Raw genomic sequence first — 24,126 nt, 5'->3', positions numbered from 1 at the left:
TGTGAGAGAAAGCTTGTTCCACATTAATTTCTCATGACATACATACATACATACATACATGCATACATACACACGTACATACATACATACATACATGCATACATACATACATACATACATACATACATACATACATACATACATACATATATACATGCATGCATGCATGCATGCATGCATCCATACATACATACATACATACATACATACATACATACATACATACATACATACATACATACATACATGCATGCATGCATGCATGCATGCATGCATACATACATACATACATACATACATCATACATACATACATACATACATATGTGTGTGTATGTGTATGTGTGTGTGTGTTGAAGATAAACAATGAAGCATATATTCTTTTTCCTGTTCTCTTCTTATCTTCGGCGTTAGTATCAATACCCTAAGGATGTCAAGCTAACATTAATAATATCTAACCTACCTGGAGCAAACGATCAAGAACTGAAAACACACAAAACAAAACAAAACAAAACGAACTTAAAATAGTCTTCATATACAAAGAGATGTAGATTAAAATTGCCATGGTTGCATTTCACTACATAAATGATGTAAATTTCCAAGATGAAATGAAGAAAAACAGATTAGTAAGCGAACGGTTTCTTGTCTAAATGGAGTTATCATGGCGTTAATAGCAATAATTATATGAGAAAACGTCGCCCATAATATTGTTTCTTTGATCTAACACGACTGATATAACAGATTAAATTAAATACTTACAATTCTTTTATGGCATAATGCAACACATTACTAAGTCACTGAGTAACTATCATCGGCTACTCCGTTAGTATAGCGTCTTACTCGTAAACCAAGAGTTCTAGGTTCGAAACCAGCCCAGGCCATCTCGGTTCGGCTCCCTTTGTGTGTCCTTCGGAAAGGCATTTAGCTCACATTTCATCGGCATGGTATCGTCAACGTTTCTTTGGAAAGACGAGATCGACCACAAGGCATAGGAATACGGATAGTCGTGTACATTTCAAATAACACACAAGAGAATAGCAGATTTTGAAATATCTACTATAGAATCAATATGGATCGAGTTAAGTTTCGTCAGTAGTCAGTCTATTTATATCTGCACAGCTTACATACCTACAAACCCCCTCTCATCATGGACTGACCAATCTGAACAGGAACTAGAGGTTGTTTTATCTTCCAATAATGAAGTAATTATCATGGAAGATTTTAATATTGATTTCCTCTCTGATACTAGCTCTAAATGATAAATGATATGATAAAACTATACGACCTTACACAGGTAATAAATGCTCCAACAAGAGTAAAAGCATGATCCACCACATCTACACTAACCATCCTGACAATCTCTACGAGACAAACAGACCGCTTCGATGGCCTAGTGGTAAGAGCAATGGCCTCTGAAGCGGGAGTTCGTGAGTTCGAGCCCCGGCCGAGTCATACTAAAGACTTACAAAAATGGTACTAACAGCTGCCTCGCTTGGCGCTCAGAATGAAGAGGTTAGTGTTAGGACTGGTCGGCCTGGTGTCAGGATAATTGTGACTGGGTGGGATATCATGCTACATGTCTGCGAGACACACGTACCTTATTTCCCTATTAGTGATCACTATCACATATGTGCAACTCGTAAGCAACGGAGCGCAAAGAAAAACAATTTACACTCCTATATGCAATACAGATGTTTTAAAAACTTTGCTGAAAATGAAATTCTCACTGAACTATCACAAAATATTAACTCATAAACTTTGTCTGACATAGACCCAGATTAATTACTTCTCTATCTGGTAACACTGCTTTCTTACTATCCATACGCGTATATGGTATACTAATGAAATCGCAGAGGTACAACGTAAACGAAGCTACTGTCATAAATATAAAAATGTTACAAACCATGGTTTGTGGCGAAACAAAGTCAAATCACTCATTATAAAACACAAGCGCTCCTTTTCAAAAGAAGTCATCGCCTCAGACTCCGACAACAGATCCGTCTGGAATTACTTGCGATTATATAACTTCAACGGAACATTCAACTCTAACACCAGTTGAAATTATAATTGATGGCACTAGTTATACTGGTGATCTCGATATTGAAAAACCACCTGAACATCTTATTTTTACTAATATATATATATATATATATATATATATATATATATATATATATATATATATATATATATAATGTATGTATGTATCCGAAAATGAGCAAATGAAAGATCAATCCGGATGCAATGCTTGTATGTAGTCCAGTTTTATTGAAAATATCAAAAGTGTCATTTATTGTTATTAAGGGAATGATGAAATTCACAGATCAAAACTATTTTAAATCAATATAAATGTACAAAAGGTTGTATCGGAATATATTTTAATCATTGTATCACGAAACAATTCAAAGAAGAGAAAAACAAACCATTATATCCGTTGTTTTCACGTGACGTCATAAAACGTGTGTACTTCCATATCCGCCATTTTGAGCCCCTAGCCCCTCAAAATCGGCACCTAATAACATTGTTCTTCCCGCATAATTACGAAGGCACGTCTCATTGTGTGCGTAAGAATATAATAATACATCACATTATGTTGTGCATGTCAACCACACGAGACAGAATGCGTGACTTTTCTACTTGTTTTCTTCAAGTAAAACGTTTAAATTTCAACAATCTTTGTTATTCTTTCATAAGCAAAAAGATCGATCAATAAACAAACGCATAAACAAATGGATACACAAACAAGCAGAAACATTTAATAATTTTTAATTTTCATGGGATGAAATCAATCATTTGGTTAAAAAGCTAATTGTTAATATATAATTTAATATTTCTAAAAGCATTTCAGGAATACTTCGTTTTGACATTCGACACAAAGTCATGTTCCGTTTACATGTGTTTCGTTTGAATACAGTGAAGATGTAACGTCTTTTTGAACGGTTATCACTTTCATTCAGTATCATCCTACGTCCATCATCTCCACAACAAATACAATATTTGACCAGTCTAATTAAACTGGTTTGTCAACTGTCTTTAGTACAAACACCTTTTGTCGCGAAAAGTATTTGTACATAAAAGTTCTGGCATAAAACACATGCTGTAAAATTTTAATTCATAACTGATATTGTATCCCGAAAATCATTGTTCGGAAATACTCTTTCAAGATGACAAGCTTAGGGATATGATACGACACACTTTTTAAAAATGTAAATATTGCCTGTTTGTAAAATAAAAATGCATTTCTATTTGACAGCAATATACATGATTACGGTTCAGCTTCACTATTATGTCTTTCGATAAAAGCAAGGGAACTTCTAGCCTTATTTTTATTTTCGTTCTATAAGGCTCTTAATTTCAAGTTTAATATATGTATTGTTTCAGTGAAGTAAATGTCCTTATCGACAGTTAAATCAGATTATTATCTTGAATATATATGATGACTAATGTTGACAAAGGTTTGTTAGGGACTCATCATGGCGGCGCAAGTACGATCACATTGCATTGTGGGTATTTGCGTACTCAATCGTGACGTCTGTGAAAACAACCCATTATTAATTAATGATTGATTCAGTACTTTAAAATAGATTTTTCCCACGTCACTCATTCTACTTTGGAGTGTTCTTTGTAATTTTTTTCCAATAGGCAAAGCTTTCACCTTATAGATGCAAAACTGTCATCATAGATTCAAATCGAAACATTAATTATTTAGTTTTTATGCCAGTTGTCTTATTTACTAAATTCATTCAAATAAACCGTGTTTATCTCAAAGAATTGAAGATAATTATGTCGCATGTGTATATTCTTTGTTGATTGTGATCAAAGGCTCTACTTATTTAAAACCATTATGTAAATATGTCCAAAAAAACGGGTTTAGTTAAAATTATGTCTAAATATTCATCCAATCGAATAGAATTCATTTTTTTATGACATCTCCACTTGAGGAGAAATTGTCCCTTGACTTCTAAGTTTTGACTGAGAACAGTAGGTTTATCTACCTTTGTAACATCTAACTACGTGTAATTGGTGTGTAGCAAATTCGATGAAACCCGCGGATACTTTTCTTATAGCAGACATACGTGAGGTTTGAACAACTTCCTGCCACAAATTTCATGTAATGTAATTTATACAATCCTATGATAACTGGCAACTATTAAATGCTGTGAACGGGTTATGACACGACATACCGACCATACCAGGTACTGTATTTTATCCATCAATTCACCCGGTTTGAGAAATACCGTTCAACATCGTAGGTAGTTGGACTACTTACATCTACTAATAAAGAATAAACTTCACACGGAAACAATAGCATTTCTGTACTCATCATGACTACATAGAACGGTATATTCTTTGCTATATGTTGTGGACAGAAAAGTGGATTGTTCTCTCCGTATTTTCATTACATTATATGTGAAGGCAAGCTGACTTACCAACTATACAAATATTGAATCTATTATGCATATAGTTTTCTTTTACAATATCCATCTTAAATACCTCCCCCCCCCCCGCCCTTCTCTCTCTTATAACGTGAAGGGGGGTTAGTCCATTTCATCTCGAAGTATATGGATATTTAACATAAAACAAACACCAGCAGCCGTCAAGTATTCAAATTTTAAAATATGTCTCCTAATTAGTGATTCAATTCAATAACGTCATTTGCACAACAGTGATACTATTCTTATGACGGCTAGTTTGTAAACCTTTTCCCTGAACGGCAATGATTGGTTTTCACATTTTGTCTGATGCATGATGTTCAAAGATCGCGGTTGATATATGTATATGCGGTCTTACAACCCCGGAAGTGTGACACAGTAGTAAGCAGATGTCTGGATAAAGAGATGACAGCTCGAGCATGTGATGATTAACTATAGGCCTATATCTTGAATTTCTGATGAACTCAACTTTTGAAAACTGGTAACATTGCTAAGAATCATATGTGGACTAATATAATAAGATAATAAGAATAATAACAATAATAGATTTGAATACGGAATTGTTCCACATATATCGAATTGTTTCTATATAAATTGGAAGGAATTCGTGTCTGGTTATATATATATATATATATATATATATATATATATATATATATATATATATATATATATATATATATATATATATATATATATAACCAGACACGATATATATATAACCAGATATATATATATATATATATATATATATATATATATATATATATATATATATATATATCACTGGAATGAAAGACAGCAGAACAACTAAATAAGGCGTTACTAACAAGACCGTAGCTTACTTAACCTATGCTAGTCAGATTTGAAAACACATGGTGATAGTATTATGAGCAAATGGTGACCCAGAGATTATGACCCACAATATGTATTTTAACGTTTGATCTGTGTAGAAGTTTCTTTGCTTCGTAGGAGATCTCACGAGGTAGAAATTGGTGAGTCACTCCGACATGGCCTCTAATTGGCGGAGAAGAAACGGAACGGTGAAGGAAAAGTGACGTTTGAGGAACCTTTACCCAGACTCACCATTGATATATTTAGTACTGTGTTAAGAGTGACTGTTTATTTGAAGTAGAAAACTCGATGGATGTCGTTTTGTTTTTGGAATAACGTTTTCCCACCCTGTGTTTTGATTGAAGTTTGATAACTATTTTCCCCACAGTGATGGTAATTAATTGGCCGTTCCTGTTGCGTTGTTTCTGTCTTTTATTATGGCCGTATCCAGTTAAACCTTTTCTTGGCTTCAACAACGATCATGTACATTAGGGCAACATATGACTTTCAGACTTACTATAATCGCTAGGAAAGATGTTCCCGTAATTGTAAAAACAGAAAATGCACATTGGTTTAGTACTCTAATTAGGAAGATTATAAACAGATAAAGGAGCAGTTTTCGGGCGATAGCGTCACAATTCACAGGATCTGTCATTAAAAGTTTAGATTTTGGAGGAAAAAGCAGGTCTTTGTGTAAACTGACGATGATCAGGGCCGATTATCAAAGTTGTAGGTATGATCACAATTCACACAACTCGGTTTCTTTCTATGGGAACTCTTTTGGATCGTTAGACATGTCAGATTCCGGGCACATTACGGACCTATCTTACGGTGCAAAGTCAGAATGGAAAGGTCTCTACGGACCAGCCACTGGATCTTATCACATAGCAACTTGCCAATATGGACGACCATATTCGGACTTCTATGAATTAAATCAAAACTGCAATGTTAACAGCTTTTACTCCATCAGTAGTCGCTCTTCGTATAGGCGCAAAACGTCCAGTGCTCCATCTAACGGACGTGACAAAATGTCTTCTGCTGGAACTGAAACAAAGAAAGACAACAAGGAGGTCATGGCGAGGCTATGTGAAACTTTGCGACAACATCGAGAAACAAGATCAATAGGCAAGACCAATGTTGATTCAGAGGATTTTGAGAATATAAAGCATTGCCCCAAAAAGCGTGGTTCTGTGAAGGACGAAACTTCAGACAGAAGTGACAGTAACGAACACTCAAGTGACGACAGCGAAGAGTACATACCGCATGTTATTGCACCTGGATTTCATGGACCAAACCGACGCTGTCTCGTGTGGGCATGTAAAGCTTGTAAGAGAAAAGGCGTGACAATCGACAGGCGGAAGGCCGCCACTCAGAGAGAAAGGAGAAGGTTGCGCAAAGTCAACGAAGCTTTTGATATTTTGAAAAGACGGACTTGTCCAAATCCAAATCAAAGACTCCCAAAGGTAGAAATTTTAAGAAATGCCATTGAATATATCGAGAGTTTGGAAGAGTTACTACATGGAACTCGAATATCCAGAATATATGATTCTTTCAATGATTCTGGATCAACATGCAGTGGATCCGATTACATGGTGAGTGCAGTTCACTTTTAGCAATGGATATATGAAAATAAAGCAAGATAATAATATCTCAGCAAGTTATGTGTGCACAGCACACAATGCAACAAATATATATATATATTTATTTAGAAAGTTGGGCTTAAAATCTTTACTTGGAAATTTTTAATTTATTACAAGAAAATAGTATATCTCAGCTTACATTTACCATTTCCTAGTAAACATATTATTTTATTCCAATTTCACATTAATTTTTCTTTATGAATTTGTGTAGACTATTATATATGTATGTTTCATCTACGTTTTTGTTTTGTGGATTTGTATTCTTTACGTTTTCATCCATCATTCAACACAGCGTAACGAAGGTTTACATAAACACTAATTTATCCATTCTTTCATTGACTGTTTCATTGTTCTCATCGAGATACGTATATACAGATCTCGATAACGCTGTTATATTGCAAAAGATTACTGAGAATTCAAACCAGGCACTATCTCGAATGAAATGCATGACCTATGTTCATTCTCCGCTTGCAAAATTACAAGAAAACAAAATTAAACCCGAACCTGCTGTGCTTAGTTATATAACTGTGTGTTAAATCCTAGTTGTAGTACTAACGCTTCGTTAAATATAAAGACACTACAACCTTTGCAGAATATAGACTATCTTAAAGATAAATATTTACTTGTTCCGACACTAGTAGGTAATCGATCCTAAAAGGATTTCTTGTATATGTTTTACTATGATCATTTAAGAAGTAAATGGAGAAGAAACTACTGATACGTAAGACTGCATCTCGAGAATACATTAAGCCATCCTTTTGTTACATTATTGTTTTCAGTCATGGATAAAGACAGGACCTTACACGACTGCACATTACAAATAAAATTCATGAAATGAATAACCAGATATAAAACAAGGTTGATATTAGTAATGAAAATTATATCCATAGAAGTTGTGAAACATATATTTAAAGGCAAATCTTTCAAAAAGTTTGCTTATGTCACTCGAAAAAGGCATGGATCTGCAATTTGACGAACAAACTTTGTCATCTATCCTAAATATTGGCATTCACTGGCTATATCGATTAATTTGGAAATTAGCCTAAATTTAATGACTTATTAAACCACTTATCAGCTCACGGATATATAATCATAACACATGCGAACGCACTTGCAGAATATAAAGCATGTGCATTATATTATGTAATATATCAAAAGCGTGTGGTAGAGTGTGGCACATGGGTACTATATTTGATCTGACAATCTATGGAATTAATGGAAATCTGTTGGAATGAATAGATGATTATTTAGCTAACATGATTCATAATGAAATGCAGAAAGTTTTTATTAACACTAAAGATTCACAAACATATGATTACTATTTGTTTCATTGTGTGTACAGTTATTTTTTTTACATCCCTCTCATTTTATTATATGTCTTTACGCCACATGTCTTGACTTTTGCCAGAGCTCTTGCCTGCATGTTCGTTAATTAATAAGTTATATTTTAAACGGAGAGGAACTTGTAAGATGAAAATCTTGCTTTCTAATCTTTTTGCCCTCTATCCATAAATGCGATCCTCTTGACACTGAGATATATTTAAAAATAAGACACAAATTAAAAGAATTGATTTCGAACTTTTGCTAGCCTTGGCAAGCAAAGGTCGAAATTATTGAACATATTTCATAATTATTTTTTTAAATGAACACAAACATAGGAAGCTATACATTAAGAAAATAAAAATATCTATTCATAAAACCACAAAATAATGTTGCGAAATTTCTTTTAAAGTCATTCGGTCTTATAGGACACTACATCTTCACATTGGATAATATTATGGAGTCATTTGTGACGTACTGAGGTTTTTGTGGTACGTAATTAATATGGGAAAATATGCAAAAGTGTTTTAACCTAGATAACACCAAAGTCGTGATATAATTTGATAATTTTTAATTCTTCTTTGCACATGATAATTTCATCTTGCATCGCTATTAGAAACTAAGCCTGGTGTCCACCGGCACCTTGACAAAAATAAATGACAGAATTGATATTTCATCGTTTTGAAATTTCTGATAAAAGTACTATGATAATATATAAAACTATCCAGAGAGCACGAGAGGAGATATCTCTTTATACTGACTAGAAAACATTTTATTATATGATCGTAGCTGGGTATTTATCGATATGTAAGTTTTACCTAATCATATAACACATATTTCGATCTTTCAAAAGTAAAATCGTGTCCATTTTTAGTGAGATTCCTTGCTCGTCAAATGATCCTGACCTTTAATAACAACTGATGGAACATATTGTCGAAACAATATGCAGTTATTTCTGAAAATGAGCATGTAAAGCCTGCCATATGCTTTCTTTGACGTAAGGGATGAGTGTTGGATTGCAGGAATGTATGTGCGATTACGTTGTTCTTATTCTAATGGGCGATTTTAATCTTTCGTTGTAAATTTGATTGGAAATCATTGGTTTTCTTGTTGTTATTTTTATGGTGCAATTCGATGGTATACATGACGCTACAATGACCTGGAAACATGGAACCAAAAGTAGTTTTCAGAAATTACCAGTGTGCAGAAAATTTCAGGTCATTATCACGTGACCGTTTATATCCATTCAAATTGCAGAAAACTCGGTCAATTCATGCAAAATTTTAGTTTTAATCGTGTATCAGTTTGACTGACGTCTGAGGTATAGCCCGGGGTGTTACGAATACATTTAGCTATATTTAACAAAACTTTTAAGTTGTCTGCATCATTAGGAAGGTTGTTACATGCATACATAGTTAAAGTATGTGGCGTTTAATTGTAATTACATAAGCTGATGGCCATGATCTTGTTGATGCTTTTGGACTTGAAGGTTAACTACCTAAGTTAATGACAATAATCTTCCTCTGCTGGAAGTAGTCTGGACACTCAGGCATAATGCCCGTCGCCATGCAGACTTCTCTATATATCACATAACAATTGAAATCATCATAACTTCAACATTTTTGACCATTTTGTATGACATGCGCTTATTGTTTGTGCATTATGTGCTACGCTATTCAGAAGTCTTAGTTATCTCTACTCTGTCGATTGGTTAGTTGATCTATTTCCTCCTGGAGTCAACCAAAATTTTGTGGGATTCCGAAACAACATTTCAGTGTTTACAACCAACACAAAGTTGTACCGATGACATATATCTTACTTCAAAGGATTACACTAAGGCTTGGCTATTCACATTTTAAACCTCAAAGGACTAAAGTAAGTTTACTGAAGCAACGTCGCAACCATTACCCCTGACCTCAATAGACCTAGAGCACCATGATTCACGGATGTCACTCTGTAGGTACGTTGCATTATGGGATTAAATATGATTACTTGTGTCCCCTTAGCTGAATGATATTATTAATAGGAGTTTGTCGGATTTAAATATTAATAAAATTCAATACAGTAAACAACCATCTTTTAGACACTGTTTATCTTAAGTAAAAGAAATTTAGGACCTAGAATATATTTTCCGTTGAATGTCAGTATTTGAAATGGAATTGTGCTGTCAAATATTTTACCATAGGGTGCCGTCCTAATTTACCATTTCTCGCAAGAGACTTTTCCGAAGTTCCCTCCGACCCACTCCTCATTTGCTGAAGAAAATCTTATCAAATATGTCAAAACCATCACATTTTACCGGAAGTTGAGTAAATACAGAATTGCAATTGTTTTGTTATCCTGCTCAAATCTAATATGTATTTCCTGTATTTAGTCCTCTTTGTGGGAAACATCTCTCGACATTGTTGTTCCACATTATGCAACATTACTCCTCTTTGTGGGGTAACACCCCAACATGTTCTACACTATGCAAGATTAAATATCTACTCACAAAGCCAGACCTCAGTTGACAGTCCTCCAATTAGTTTTAGGTACCTGGATAAGGAACTAGTAATAAGTTTGATTGAAATGTCGAAAAGGTCTAGTTATTTAATTTCAAATTTGTTCCCCACTTTGAGGACTTATATTAGATATGCCTATTTTATTATGCATGTGTCAATATTTTGATTAAATGAAAAAACTGTTAAAAAACCCAAGCCAAAGTGGACATCGTTGAGAAACAGAACAAAATGTTTTTAGTGAGCTTTTAATGAAATAATCGGACAATATTGGATTAACATGTGTAATATCAAGAAACACAGAGAGTAATCAACTTTTGTTTAAGGGTTATTTTTAGCACATGAGTTAGCATAATGACTCCTAAACATTAATGAAAAACAAGTAACTAGAGTTAACAGCTCTGGATTTCAGCTAGCCTTCTTTGCTGTCTGAATTTCAGCTAGCCCTCTTTCCTGTCTGAATTTCAGCTAGCCCTCTTTGCTGTCTGTGACATCTTACTTTTCAGCATTTCAGCTGGCCCTCTTTGCTGTCGGTTACGTCTTACTGCAGTAGGTCTATTGACATTCTTCTGTTTACAGGGTTCAGACTTGCCGATCTAATTTATCCCCACGCCGACTCCAATCTCTGCAATATGCAGCTGTGCATAAAATTACGCAAGCTTTGTTGATTGATAAGTTTTTAGAATAGAGTCGCATTGTGATGAACCTTTAAAAATTGCTGTAAAGACTGTCTACACCTAATTGCATAGGAAAGTATCTCCGAATTTTAAAAAAAAAAAATCATTCGAGACAAATTATTTGATTTTAAAAAGAAAATTTCAAACTGTTCAATAGATTCTTAGCTATTTTGGTTCAAAGTTACTTTGTTTCCTCTATTTTAGCTCACGTTGTCGAAATACCCCCCCCCCCCCCACATACTGACTTATATTATGTAACACAGTACAACTACTAATACCAAGCTAGTGCTGACAGTCCAGTTATTGACCAAGGTAATTAGACAAGTCAACGATAAGCAAGATTAATTGATATTTTAGAATCGTTTACATCACGGGAAAAGATTTTCTGTAGCTTCAAGCCTTATATTAATCTTATGGTACTAATATCTTTACCATAATGCACTTAATGAATATCATCGGGTTAATGAATGGTTACTAAAATGAGGAGAATGTAAACGTTATTCCTCACCGCCCGATGCCATGTTTTTGTTGTTTTTAGTGTTTTCAATTCAGCATCGATAAAGAACTCTGACTCTACAAACAAGCTGCAGAACTTCTATCATTTTTCTTTCCTCTCTTTTAATAGCAAACATTTCATTCGCCTGCTTTTAAAGTAACAAGGCTAGATACGGATATATTGTATGGTTCCCTTTAGCTCTGCCTGATTGTGTAGCGTGTGACGGCACGCCGTCTTTTCTGATAATGGTCACTGACATGATGCAAATAAATTTCGAACGAGTCATCTTCCGTTTCATCTGAATCTGAAGTCATGTAAGGAATTATCCTCGTCCCAGCACGGAAAATGGCTGCTTTATTGAAGGTAGCAAAGACTTATTTAAAATAATGCCCAAACGATTATTCACCTTATTGACAGAAATGGAATATTGAATTAGGACAATCTGCCGATGGATTAATATTAATGAAAGTCGTTCAATAAGCCTTAAGGTTTTAAGTAATCTCTCTCGCGAAATCAGTTAGTAACGGACGAGTGTATGGAAAGTTGAGAGACCCCGAACCAGAGAGAGAGAGAGAGAGCGAGAGAGAGAGAGAGAGAGAGAGAGAGACAGAGAGAGAGAGAGAGAGAGAGAGAGAGACTCGGCTGAATAGAAAGAGCGAGTCTCGAAAGGGTACAAAAGTATTGTCTCAGTACAATATGGTCATTGATATAAGTTTGCATTTATTTGTTGAATTTATTCTTTTTAAATTCATACGTAAATTTTCCTTGAATTAGGAAGTTAATTGTTTGCATGCATTTGTCTCAAATGTTCTATGATCTATGTATTATATGAATTTTTTCGAAATGTTGTGAATTAATTATAATTACCTCGTTCATTTTTAATATAAATCATGTATTGTAGGAATGTTCAAGCATCACTGTGATACGAATTGTGAGAATGAATTATCTTTCTTAAATTATATGTATCATGTATGCGAATAATTAAGTTTTCTATGTCTATGTCGATGAAAAGCTTGCTACCAAGTAAAGTAGTTAAGACGAGGAGTTCATTAATTCATCTGTTTAATTTAGTTGTGAATTCTCTTAACCAGAAAATCGGTTTGTATCAACTAACAGTTGACCTGAAAATGTACAGTCCACACTGGGATGTAATAGTTTATCTCAGCGGTCCAGTTATGTCATGGTTCCAGTTAGGAATGAGGCTAGCAGCTAGTAAAAAGACACCAATTTCATGTTAATGCGACCGTGTATCACGATCAGGTTGTGAACTGAGCACATTAGCTTTGTTCTGTTGAATTACGATGAGACGATGTCTGACGTAAAGAGAGTTGGTTGTTCAATCCAAAGAGAGTAAACATGACAAATATTTAGGTTGCGCATTATATTTATTTGAAGGGGACAATAGCTGTATATATGTGGTACATAGTGGGAATGCGACTACAGCCAAGTTACGGATGATGACCATAAGAGGTTGGAGAGAGAGAGAGAGAGAGAGAGAGAGAGAGAGAGAGAGAGAGAGAGAGAGAGAGTAAATACGACAACGCTGAGGTCTGACCAACAGTAATGTGGAAAAGACCAGTAGCAACCAATGGTATGCTTACATGCCGGCAAAATACTTTATGAGCATTGGTGACTACATGAAATGAAAGATATTTAAGTAGTAATGAACCTATTTCAATAAAGTTTGTCATCATAAACGTCTCCTTGCAAGACAATTGAAAATACGTATCGGATTGCAATGGCCATCTCGAACATCGGGACTTTGAACATTTTCGCTAAGATATCTACGCTTCAAACCATTTAGAGAAAGCATTAACAGTGAAACAACAAATCGAAACTAGATAAGGCTGGAATTCATTTCTTAACTTCTATCAGACAAGGTGTCTGTTTTAAACTGTATTGGCTCATGGTATAACCTACCCGATTCTTTGAAGTAGATGGGCCACGGAGGGTATGAATGTGGTTTTATTTTATGCCAGGCCTTGAATTAATGAATTTTCTGAGGGAAATAATCTTGATGATTCGCTGGAGTGAAAATATCATAGACACTGATAGCATTATGACCAAGAAATTTGAAGTTATTATTTGACGACTTTGTAAGCTGTAAGTTTGGCCACTGTCCATTGAAGTGTTCAAATCCAACAAGGTGTAAATACTTTTTTTAAATGTGCTATTTTACTTTCAGTCGGGAAGGTGATTATGTTGCTATTAACATTTTCTATTCGAATATTCACAAAACACAACAGAAAATAAACCTTAGACCACCGACATCTCGCGGGATCAAGTAAGAAATCTATTACATTTAGCTGTTATACATATTACTAAGCAATAGGTTTAACCATAAAATAAAACAAAAATTTGCTTGCAGCGAGTAATTATCAGAGATATTTCATCTCGTTGGTGAAAAAAATAAAGAATGTTTCACCCATTCGATGGAACATACTCGTTATTTGCTCGTTTCAAGCAAAGATCCTTCAAGCAAAGCAAACATCCTATTTTGAAATCATGGAAAAAGATAAAGTCCCCAAAAATTAATTTATATCTTTTAAAAAAGGGATATAAATACTAGAATTAAAACATGGAATCAATCTTAACATCTTAACATTATTTTCTAAATTGGAACCTTGTAATTTACTATTCTAAGTTGTCTTAACAGCATTTATGGCCATATATATATATATATATATATATATATATATATATATATATATATATATATATATATATATATATATATATATATACATCTTACAGTTAAAAGTTTCAAAGTTTCTTCACATATTTATTAATCTGTTCGTTCATTAATTCATTCATTCATTCATTCATTCATTCATTCATTCATTCATTCATTCATTCATTCGTTCGTTCGTTCGTTCGTTCATTCATTCATTCATTCATTCATTCATTCATTCATTCATTCATCTTTCCTGTCTTTTTCTGTTTTATTTATTTATGCAACTTGTTCTTTCTCTAACTCTGATCTGTCATACGTGATATATTGAAAGTTGTATTACTAATTGATATATCGAATGTTTTGTTACTATTTCATATATTGAATTCTGTATTAGCATTTCATTTATGATGTATTAAATACTATGGTAATATGTTATGTTTTTAGTCTTTGCATCCTTCTTGCTTTTATTATTATTGTTATTATTGTTATTATTATTATTATTATTATTATTATTATTATTATTATTATTATTATTACTACTATTATTATTATACAGACAGTGAATAGCCCACAGTTTTATCCCAGAAAACATCCTCACATTGGAGAAATAGGAGGAGGACATCACGCATCGAATGGTTGGTATGGTCCATATCATACAATATTACTTGATTTATATTGATAATTTTGCCTCAATATTTATTATTGTTAATGATAATAATAATAATAATAATAATAATAATAATAATAATAATAATAATAATAATAACATTATTATTATTTATTATTATTATTATTATTATTATTATTATTATTATTATTATTATTATTATTTACTATACTGCAAAATCTACCGATGGGTTTATTTTTTAATTTACGTAAAACATCAACACCATTTTCAATGTACATTATGCATTATAGAAAATTGCATATAGTGCTCTGATAATGGAAATGGCCATCAGGAAAAATTAATGATTCGAGATTAATTAAATGATTGGCTTTGCAGTTTTAAAGTACAAGATTTCAACGATGTATATCATTCAAGTGGGAATGTTCTAAACCAGACAGAACGGTAGTCAAGTGTTCGCTGTGAAAGCAGTTGAATGTACTACTGTATCTTATCACAAAAATATTTGCACCTGAATTTTGTATGGTAATACTTGTAAAAGCTATCAAATAATTTACTACAGGTAGCATAACAATAATCACTTGGACAATGCTTCGATTCAACACAAACTCTTTACTACATTTCGAGCAGGGTGGCTCGGTTGCCGAGTGGTCTAAAGCGTTTGCCGATCTCTACCATCTCGTCTCTGTCTGCATGGGTTCGAGTACTACTAACATTAGTACCCCATCTCCTACCTCGTGGACCGGGAACTAACATGAGCATATGTGTCAATGGAGCGAGTCGGGTGTGATTCACACCCGGCGCTTTTTTTATAGCCTAATTTCAACAATTTAAACATGTTCCTTGCATATGATGAAATAAAAGTAGTAATCTTCTTATTTAATACAAAAGGTATATCAAATCATTGTAGAAATAGTTGTAAAATCTTGTTTACCTTTTTTATCCGATATTTTCATTTAGATCGTCCGCCATATTAGTTCAAATAATGAGTACTTCCGTTCTCAGCCTCGTTTGTTTATGTTCCATATAAGGACATTGAGGCCTTATTTGGAAACGTAAACAAATCGTAGTAAAAGTATGGCGCGGTTTGAGTCAGAAATTCTGCGCATTAAAAGTAAATACGGTTTATCGGTAACTTTGAAATTCCACCTAGAAGCCAGTATTCGCCACTTGATTGATAATAACATAGCGTAGAATATCCAAATATGGTCTGGCAAGCCTTATATTGAAAAGAGGTCACGGCGAGAGTCTCGCGATATGTGTCATGGCGGACACGGTGAGGTTAGTGTAACCATGCTAATTTATTTTACCGTAAAAGGCCTTAATACTTTCAAAATAAACCAAACTTCTTTCACAACATGATTATACTTATGTAGTAGATTTGTACACTATTTAATTTTCTGACTTTAGTGATGATTCTTTTTGCTCCATTACATGGTATGGGATCAGTTAGTAACCTCAGCCACAACAAATCAAGTTGAAGCTACGACATCGTAGCTAGGGTTCGAGACTCAAGCAAGGCTTACGTGGGTATGTGAGATGGCTTCCCGTGGGTCGGTGGTTCTTCGCGGGTTTTTCACGGATTCTTCCACCACCGGTTATATTGTTCGCAATGCAGAGTCTATTATGTGCTGAAAATTGGCCTTTAGCCCACGACAACAACCGTTTGAGCAATTGATGATATGTTTGATGGTAAACAATCCATTACTGCCGGGTTTTTTTCTTCTTCTTCTTCTAGCGATAATTAAGTATATAAGCTATCTTTTGAGAAATAAACACGATATACCTGAAGAAAATCAGCTGTACAATTTATTAGCAAAGGAATAATATGGAAATGCTGTACAGCAAAACGATGTTCCCATAGTCTACGAGAAAAGACAATGATATGGTGGCATCATGTTGGAGAAGTCGATAAGGAAGGAGCTGAACCGGTTGCAACGTGAGCTCTATCAAGTTGTTGGTTTTTTTTTTTGGTTTTTTTTTGTCTTGCCACTTACTAGTACAGACCACTGCAATCCGATGTTACTTTCAGAACTGGATTTTTAAGCCAGAATGTATAGAACTTCTCACATAGCATTTGTAAATTTGTAATTATTCAATTATAGAAGCGATCTTTTATGCTAGTCATATCTGGGAACATACTAAAATTTAAGTTTTGTACAATTCGTTTCAAATTAGAATTATATTTTTTTTAATTAGAAACAAAAACAAAAACAAAAAGAACCACAATTTTTTTTTAAATGCTGGAATAATATTAGAGTATAAAAGCATATTGGTAATTAACATTGAAGCAATGGCATAAATGGGAAAGCAGATTCTCCATGAAATGGATGTTATGTGAAAATGTAGGTGCAAAAATAGAGACGATAACAGGTACAATGCAGACTTGGCAATTAGAGGTCTAACGCCTTTTTTATACCAGATTCTCAGCTAAGATGTAAGAAAGAAGCTGGTAATGACAAAATTAATTTGTTACTCTGACCTGTGTGGCGAAGCTGAGCGAAACAAATGGCAGTCATTAAAGAGTTCTCTTGTGGGCAAATGAGCTTTGTCGGGTATGGTTGGCATCCCATTAACGACGTGAAATTCTCTGATCCACCACAGATAGCGAAAACTGGAGAATTTCAACACCGTTTATGTGTGCCTTTTGCACTACAGATATATCATATTAATGCTGTTTCTAGGAAGCACACCCACACATCTAGGAAGCACACCCAAATATTCCTGAAACGCCTCTTTCATTAATAACCTGAGATATTTTCTACTCAGTCCACAAATTTAAGAATCTGATTTAGTAAGATTTAGACACATGCTCAGTGTAGTTATAAGTACAATTACAGACACATAGTGTAGTTATAAGTACAATTACAGACACGTAGTGTAGTTATAAGTACAATTACAGACACATAGTGTACATGTAAGTACAATTACATACACATCGTGTAGATGTAAGTCCAATTACATACACATCGTGTTTACTAAATGAAATTCATATAAATATTTGTGACAGGTGTAATGCAAGAAAAAGTTTAAAAAAAATTAAATTAAACAAATTCAAACCCATTCTGTAATATCCAAGTATTGTTTCACGATTCCTTCGTCAGCCCTAACATGGTATTAACTAAGCTGAATTAAAATCATACTGTATATACGCTTTCCGTATTGTTTCAATTCTTGATGGATGCTTTTTGGTGTTTTATTTCATATTTGGCCACATAGATTTTGTTCAGTTGCTTTTTAGATCATATAACATTCCTTATCACGTAGGTCGTCAAGAAACTAGTCGATTCTAAGTCCATCAAAGTCCATGTGACCCTTATTGATATAATACTAGCTTTTATACAATACAGCCTCGTTCTTGTCTTGAGTTTTTTATCCGTAGAAAGAGCTCTTTTCTGTCTGTAATAAAATTAGTATTCTTATATTTTATTTAAAATTATTATCACTACGTAGCAGCGATGAACGCATATATTTTTAAAAACAGATTGTGTTTCAGTTAATATGTATATCATAAATTACATTTGTGGAAATTTGTTTTAAAAAAGGAATAAAAAGGACATAGTTTGATTACAGTGTTCAAGAAATAATTAGATGGAATCGTTTCTAAGTAGAAAACATTTTCACCGCAAAAGGTTATACACGCTGACACAACTTTGTTATACAGTCGTATACTTTTTCTGTTTCTCTCAAATAGAACAAATTAATTGTCATACTACGGCTCCCGACACATACCAACTTTGACCTGACGAATTCTCGGGATCAAAGCTCCTAACCGTCGCTAAACAATCGTCTAAGGTGATATTAAACTGAGCTTCAGTTCGCAAATCCCGTTACTGGGATGCGACAAATTTCCGCTACTGTGTATTGTGTTCAATTCCATCGCAAGATTGGTATCTGTATAGGACATTTATTATTTTGACACTATCGAGTGCATCAGTATTTTCTTAGTGGAAGTCGCAGTGACTCAATGGTTAACGTGCAGGAATTGTAACCGAAATGGTGTGGGTTCGAATCCTATCACCATATCAATCGGGACTGGCTACTGTTTTGTGTCCCTGGCCACATGTATTTGCATGTATCTATATTGCTGTTGACATTGTAACGATACTGCATAACTGTATAGTAATTGATAATAGTATCCCTTTCCCTGTATTGACATTGAAACTATGACGTATGTATGTATGTATGTATGTATGTATGTATGTATGTATGTATGTATCAATGTATGTATGTGAAATGAACTTACGGTATTGCGAATTAAATTCTAAATGGTCATAGAATTAATTACAGACTTAAGTCCTAATGTTTAAAGTTCTGAATACATTTTAAAGGAAATTTAAATTAAATCCGGAAGTGTTGATATGCTTTTTGTTGGCCAGTGTAGTGGTGGTGTGCCGACAGTCTTTTGTTAGATCAACAACTACAGTCCAAGAATATATCCTTATTTGAAATATTCCTATAAATGCAAGTCTCTGTTTGTATTTACAGCGAATGAATAATCTGATTAAATAAAATTCCTGCCCAAATAAATTGCTGGACACAACAATGATACAATTGATTCTGCTCAGAACTTAAAGCATACGTTGATTATTTATTGAAAAACGAGATGATATAGTCCTCTTTTTTACCTCAGGTCACATTTAGCTTTCTATATTAAAAAATACCTATTTCCTAATAGAATTAAAAAAAACCCACCTTCTTTTAGGTTCCTAATGACCGCTCCAGTGGCCTAGTGGTCAGAGCGTCCGCCCCAAAGATCTATAGAAATGGTACTAACAGCTGCCTCGCTAGGCGCTCAGCATTTAGAGGTTAGCATTAGGACTGATCTGACTGGTGTCAGGATAATGTGACTTGATGGGACATCATGCTCCGTGTCTGCGGCACGATACCCCGTGCTAGACATCACTATAAACTGCCACACTGCAGACATCGTAGCGATATAACTAAACAAAATTTTAAAGTTATGTTAAAAATCCAAATCACATCACATCACCCAATGTTTACACGTTAATTATAATTAAAATATAAAATGTGGCAAAACACAATGTTCTTGACTCAGGCAAAAATAATATTCCCAAAGGTCAAACCATATTCATAGGGAAACTATTTAGCTACGTATTAGTTGTTTACAGAATGAAAAAAAAAATCAACGATTTTGGTCCAATATAGAATAAACTTGATTTGGATAAGGTCCAGTGTTACATTACGAACAGCATATAATGAAATAAAAATATCTTAATACAACCAAACAAACAAAGCAAATTAAATATACATAACAAAAGACAGAAGAATCGCCTACGTGGTGGGTGTATTCTTATTATATCGTCTCTAAATATGCATCTACTCAACATAATCTGATTCAATAAAGATTCTTGTACAATTAAATCGTATAATTTCAAAATAACACAACAGTCATGTTTATACCTTCTCAAACTATTGAACCAATCAATAATTATGGTGTGTCCTATAGCTCCACAGGAAAAATGCACTCCTACTTTCACTTGATGTTTTGGTGACCGCCATTCAAATTAATGCGTGGCGTATTTGACCGTAATAGTTGTTGACTTGAACTTAGCGATCGACCTTGGTTTAAAAATGAGATTCCGATAACGTAGGGTACATGTATTTTACTATAGAGCTAGGCAGCCACTGAAGTAAAGAATTACAATATAAAGGACTCAAACTCAAATGACTGAAATAAAACTATATTATAAATTGATACATATATCCGTAACAAACATTCATAAAAACATAACTACATGAAAGATTCCGTCTTCTTTATAGCAATTAACCGAGGGTTTCTACTTACGAAATTTGCTTAAATATGTGCAAATAATTCTAACCAACGAGAACAAAATAGAGTTAAACGCAAGGTGAAAATAGCAGTGATAAACAATAGCAAAAATGGTTAACGGAGAAATGGTGTCAATGCATTCGAGACTTCAGAAATTAAATATTATTGTTGTACCTCACACGACAATAGAGGAAACAATATGTTCTGAAGCTCTAATTTCTCTTTCAAGTTGTTTACATTGGAAATATTTTAGTATCCCGCAGTATGCCATTTTGATGTGAAATGGTTGAGATTTGGCCTATCAGTACATGAAATGATATGGCTGCTGCTAAATTATTTCGATTTCGATCCACTAGATTCAATCTTAAAAAATGTGCCTAATGGAAAATGAGCGATGCATGTAATTAGCACTTGTTTATTCTTCCTCTTTTAATAAGACGTGTACATTTGACACATTTAGAAATTAATCTGTTCCAGTACATAACAAAAATTACGGTCATATTTACTGAGAACAATTAAACAGTTTTGCACGAAGATCGACCCTTGGGTGACGAACACGGAAGGGAAATACTAAATTATTATTTCGGCATGGCAGTCATTTATCGTCATCAAATAAAATCTGCATATTTAGTATATTTCATATCGTTTGGATGAAATATTCGGCCTAATTTGTATTTATTATTAGGAGTCCATATGATGGATTATCTAATGCAATTCATTATTGTTTCACTTTATTTCATAAATGTGGAAAAATTTCAATTTTGTTGCTTTTTCTTATCTAGGTTACTCAGATCACGTGGGTGGCGGTGTATCAAGCCTGGATTGCCTATCGTTGATCGTCGAGAGCATCACTCCCAAATCAGGATCATCGCTTCTATAACATTTTTGTCGTCTGATATAGAAAGGCCATTATAGCTTCATCTCTTCTATGATCAGGAACATTTTGGCTCACAAGTCCATATTTGCACACTGGTCCACTCGTCCGGATCCCTTTAAGCTCACACGTGCTCTTCGTGCACACTCCCAACGCTATTTGTGTCAGTAAATATTTTATATTGTGCACAGATATTGAATATAATATTGTGCAAGATAAACTTATGGAGTGGATTACATATAAAATTTACAGTGACTTCACTTTTCTCGCCATATTTGTCATTCGTGAACACTAAATGACACCTGTGCGACAGTAAGCACTAACATTGACAATAAAATTTGTGCATCCCTTAAGCAATATTATATAGAAATAGATGTGCAGTTCATTCATATTGTTCGTGCCTTGCACGGCGAATGCATTTTGCCGACGTTTTAGTCAGTAAATTTGAGGGTAAACGTGAAATTGATTACAACATTCACTGGGACCATTATTCATTGGTGCTTATAAGGCATTGTCGCTCGGTCATTAAGAATCTTTCCTATTAATATCCTATTCATATAATGGAGTATTATGATATTTTGAAATGTCTGTGGCTTTTCTATTTTCTAAATTTAAAAGTGAATCCGTAAGGTAGTTTATATATACACGTGACTGAGAGAAACTGAGTTTAATGTTTAAGTACATATTTGTGTAGAATACGTTGATATTGTACTATTCAGTGCTTTAAGTAATGCATCGTTTGAATCGGTAAAACAGTAAATAATTCACTTTAAAAGTGTTGTTGTACACTCCTTTATCAGTTAAATGGATTACAATGAAACTGCTCAGATAACATAATTGTTTTTCAAATGATAAAAACTTAAAAATCTCACGATATTCTTCTCGCGAGAACGTTGAATATATTTAGAAAAATGCTGTTAAACTTTATAATCACAGCGTACAATTAATCTCTTTCGTTCAGAAATATTTTCTAAGATAGTTAATATTCTAAAAATAAAGAGTCATTATTCTTTTAAAAAATTACGACTTATATTTGTTATTTTTTGCATTATACGAATAAAAGAATCCGATAGTTGTACTGAAGAAGTTTAATCAGGCAACAAGTCCGTATGGAGGAACCATCAATGGATGAAGTGATAAAACCACTAAAAAAGAAATCGCTTTGGGATGATAAAAGCTGGTGGTAAATCAAAGTTGTTTAAAAAATATATCAAGTAGATGTCTTCTCGACAAGTACGTATTGTCGACGACATTCAGCGGTGGATTTAGTGCTGTGCGGGATCATTGCGAAACGAGGACAATGAGCCCCAAAATCTAATCTCTTTATCACTGAAAACATTCTGTGAAATATTCATAGAAAAATATAGGTTCTTTTTCAAAATCAAATGAATAAAAAATAATCTGCGTTAACTATAACAAATTCCAAAATTGTCGCCCTCCTTCTCCCCGCACCTTTAGCACCTCGCTAAGGCAGCATCTGCGACGGTCAAGGACAGCTTCCGCTGTTTTCATCAATGAGAATGGTGAATTCCTAGCATTGAAAATCCACAAGAAGTTATTTATTTAAATTGCAATTACAACTGATGAGAATGGTCACTTCTTTCAGATTTTCCTTTAGGTTCCAATAACATTAAAACATGGAAATACGACTATAGACCTAGATCCAAAGATTGTCTAATCTCGAGGTGAAATCGACTTTCAGTCCCGTCTGTGTAATCGTCTCAGATGTGTCCAGCTATATATAGTAATGTTAAAATGTTTGAATGAAAAACTTGGAATGTCAGGGTTTTGTAACTCTCTCTCACTCTCGTTTATCTACATTTTTAATCGCTCTAACTGGACAAAGAGATTGTTAGAAATCGTAGTGAAAAAAGAAACAATTAATTCACTATGTCGTTTAAAGTACAAACATCTTATGATGACCAGGAAAGAACAAAAATAGCCGCGTGAGACCTAGAAATGACCCTTAATCAGCATGTACACAATACCGTGACCCTACTGAGCATAAGAAAAACTCTGGAATACTAACTTTCTGAAAGATATATTCGTATTTAGGATTAGGTATCGTAAGAAATATGGTTTAGCAGAATTGCGTATGCTGTTCAGCCATCATTTGTTGTTTTTTGTACTGAATTTAATTTGTTTTACATGGAAAAAAATTTTTATAAAAAAAATTATTCAAATAACTTCCGGATATAAATATTTCAATTTCGCTCCACTCCTAAATACATACATTTGGCCTGGTAGCAAATGCCTTCTTAT

The 24,126-nt window shown here is 33.8% G+C and overlaps 1 protein-coding gene across 1 annotated transcript; it reads left to right on the top strand.

The window, feature by feature from the left end:
• Positions 1-5,347: 5,347 nt before the first annotated feature.
• LOC149796466 (uncharacterized) lies at positions 5,348-22,833 on the top strand. Its single transcript, XM_089960228.1, has 3 exons — positions 5,348-6,858; positions 15,128-15,206; positions 21,773-22,833. Exons 1-3 carry the CDS (start codon positions 5,971-5,973, stop codon positions 21,868-21,870), a joined length of 1,065 nt encoding a protein of 354 aa, XP_089816354.1. The 5' UTR covers positions 5,348-5,970; the 3' UTR covers positions 21,871-22,833.
• Positions 22,834-24,126: the final 1,293 nt, after the last annotated feature.

Source organism: Sinohyriopsis cumingii, chromosome 6 (assembly GCF_028554795.1).
Source record: "Sinohyriopsis cumingii isolate HCF-2022 chromosome 6, ASM2855479v2, whole genome shotgun sequence".
Lineage (NCBI taxonomy): Eukaryota > Metazoa > Mollusca > Bivalvia > Unionida > Unionidae > Sinohyriopsis > Sinohyriopsis cumingii.
Note: the sequence above shows the minus strand (reverse complement) of the source record. Positions and strands in the feature narration are given on the sequence as shown.

Coding starts and splice junctions, on each gene's coding strand:
- LOC149796466 (XM_089960228.1), top strand. CDS start 5,971: ATGATCAGGGCCGATTATCAAAGTTGTAGGTATGATCACAATTCACAC. Junction 6,859..15,127: donor GCAGTGGATCCGATTACATG/GTGAGTGCAGTT, acceptor ATTATTATACAG/ACAGTGAATAGCCCACAGTT. Junction 15,207..21,772: donor AGGACATCACGCATCGAATG/GTTGGTATGGTC, acceptor TTTCTTATCTAG/GTTACTCAGATCACGTGGGT.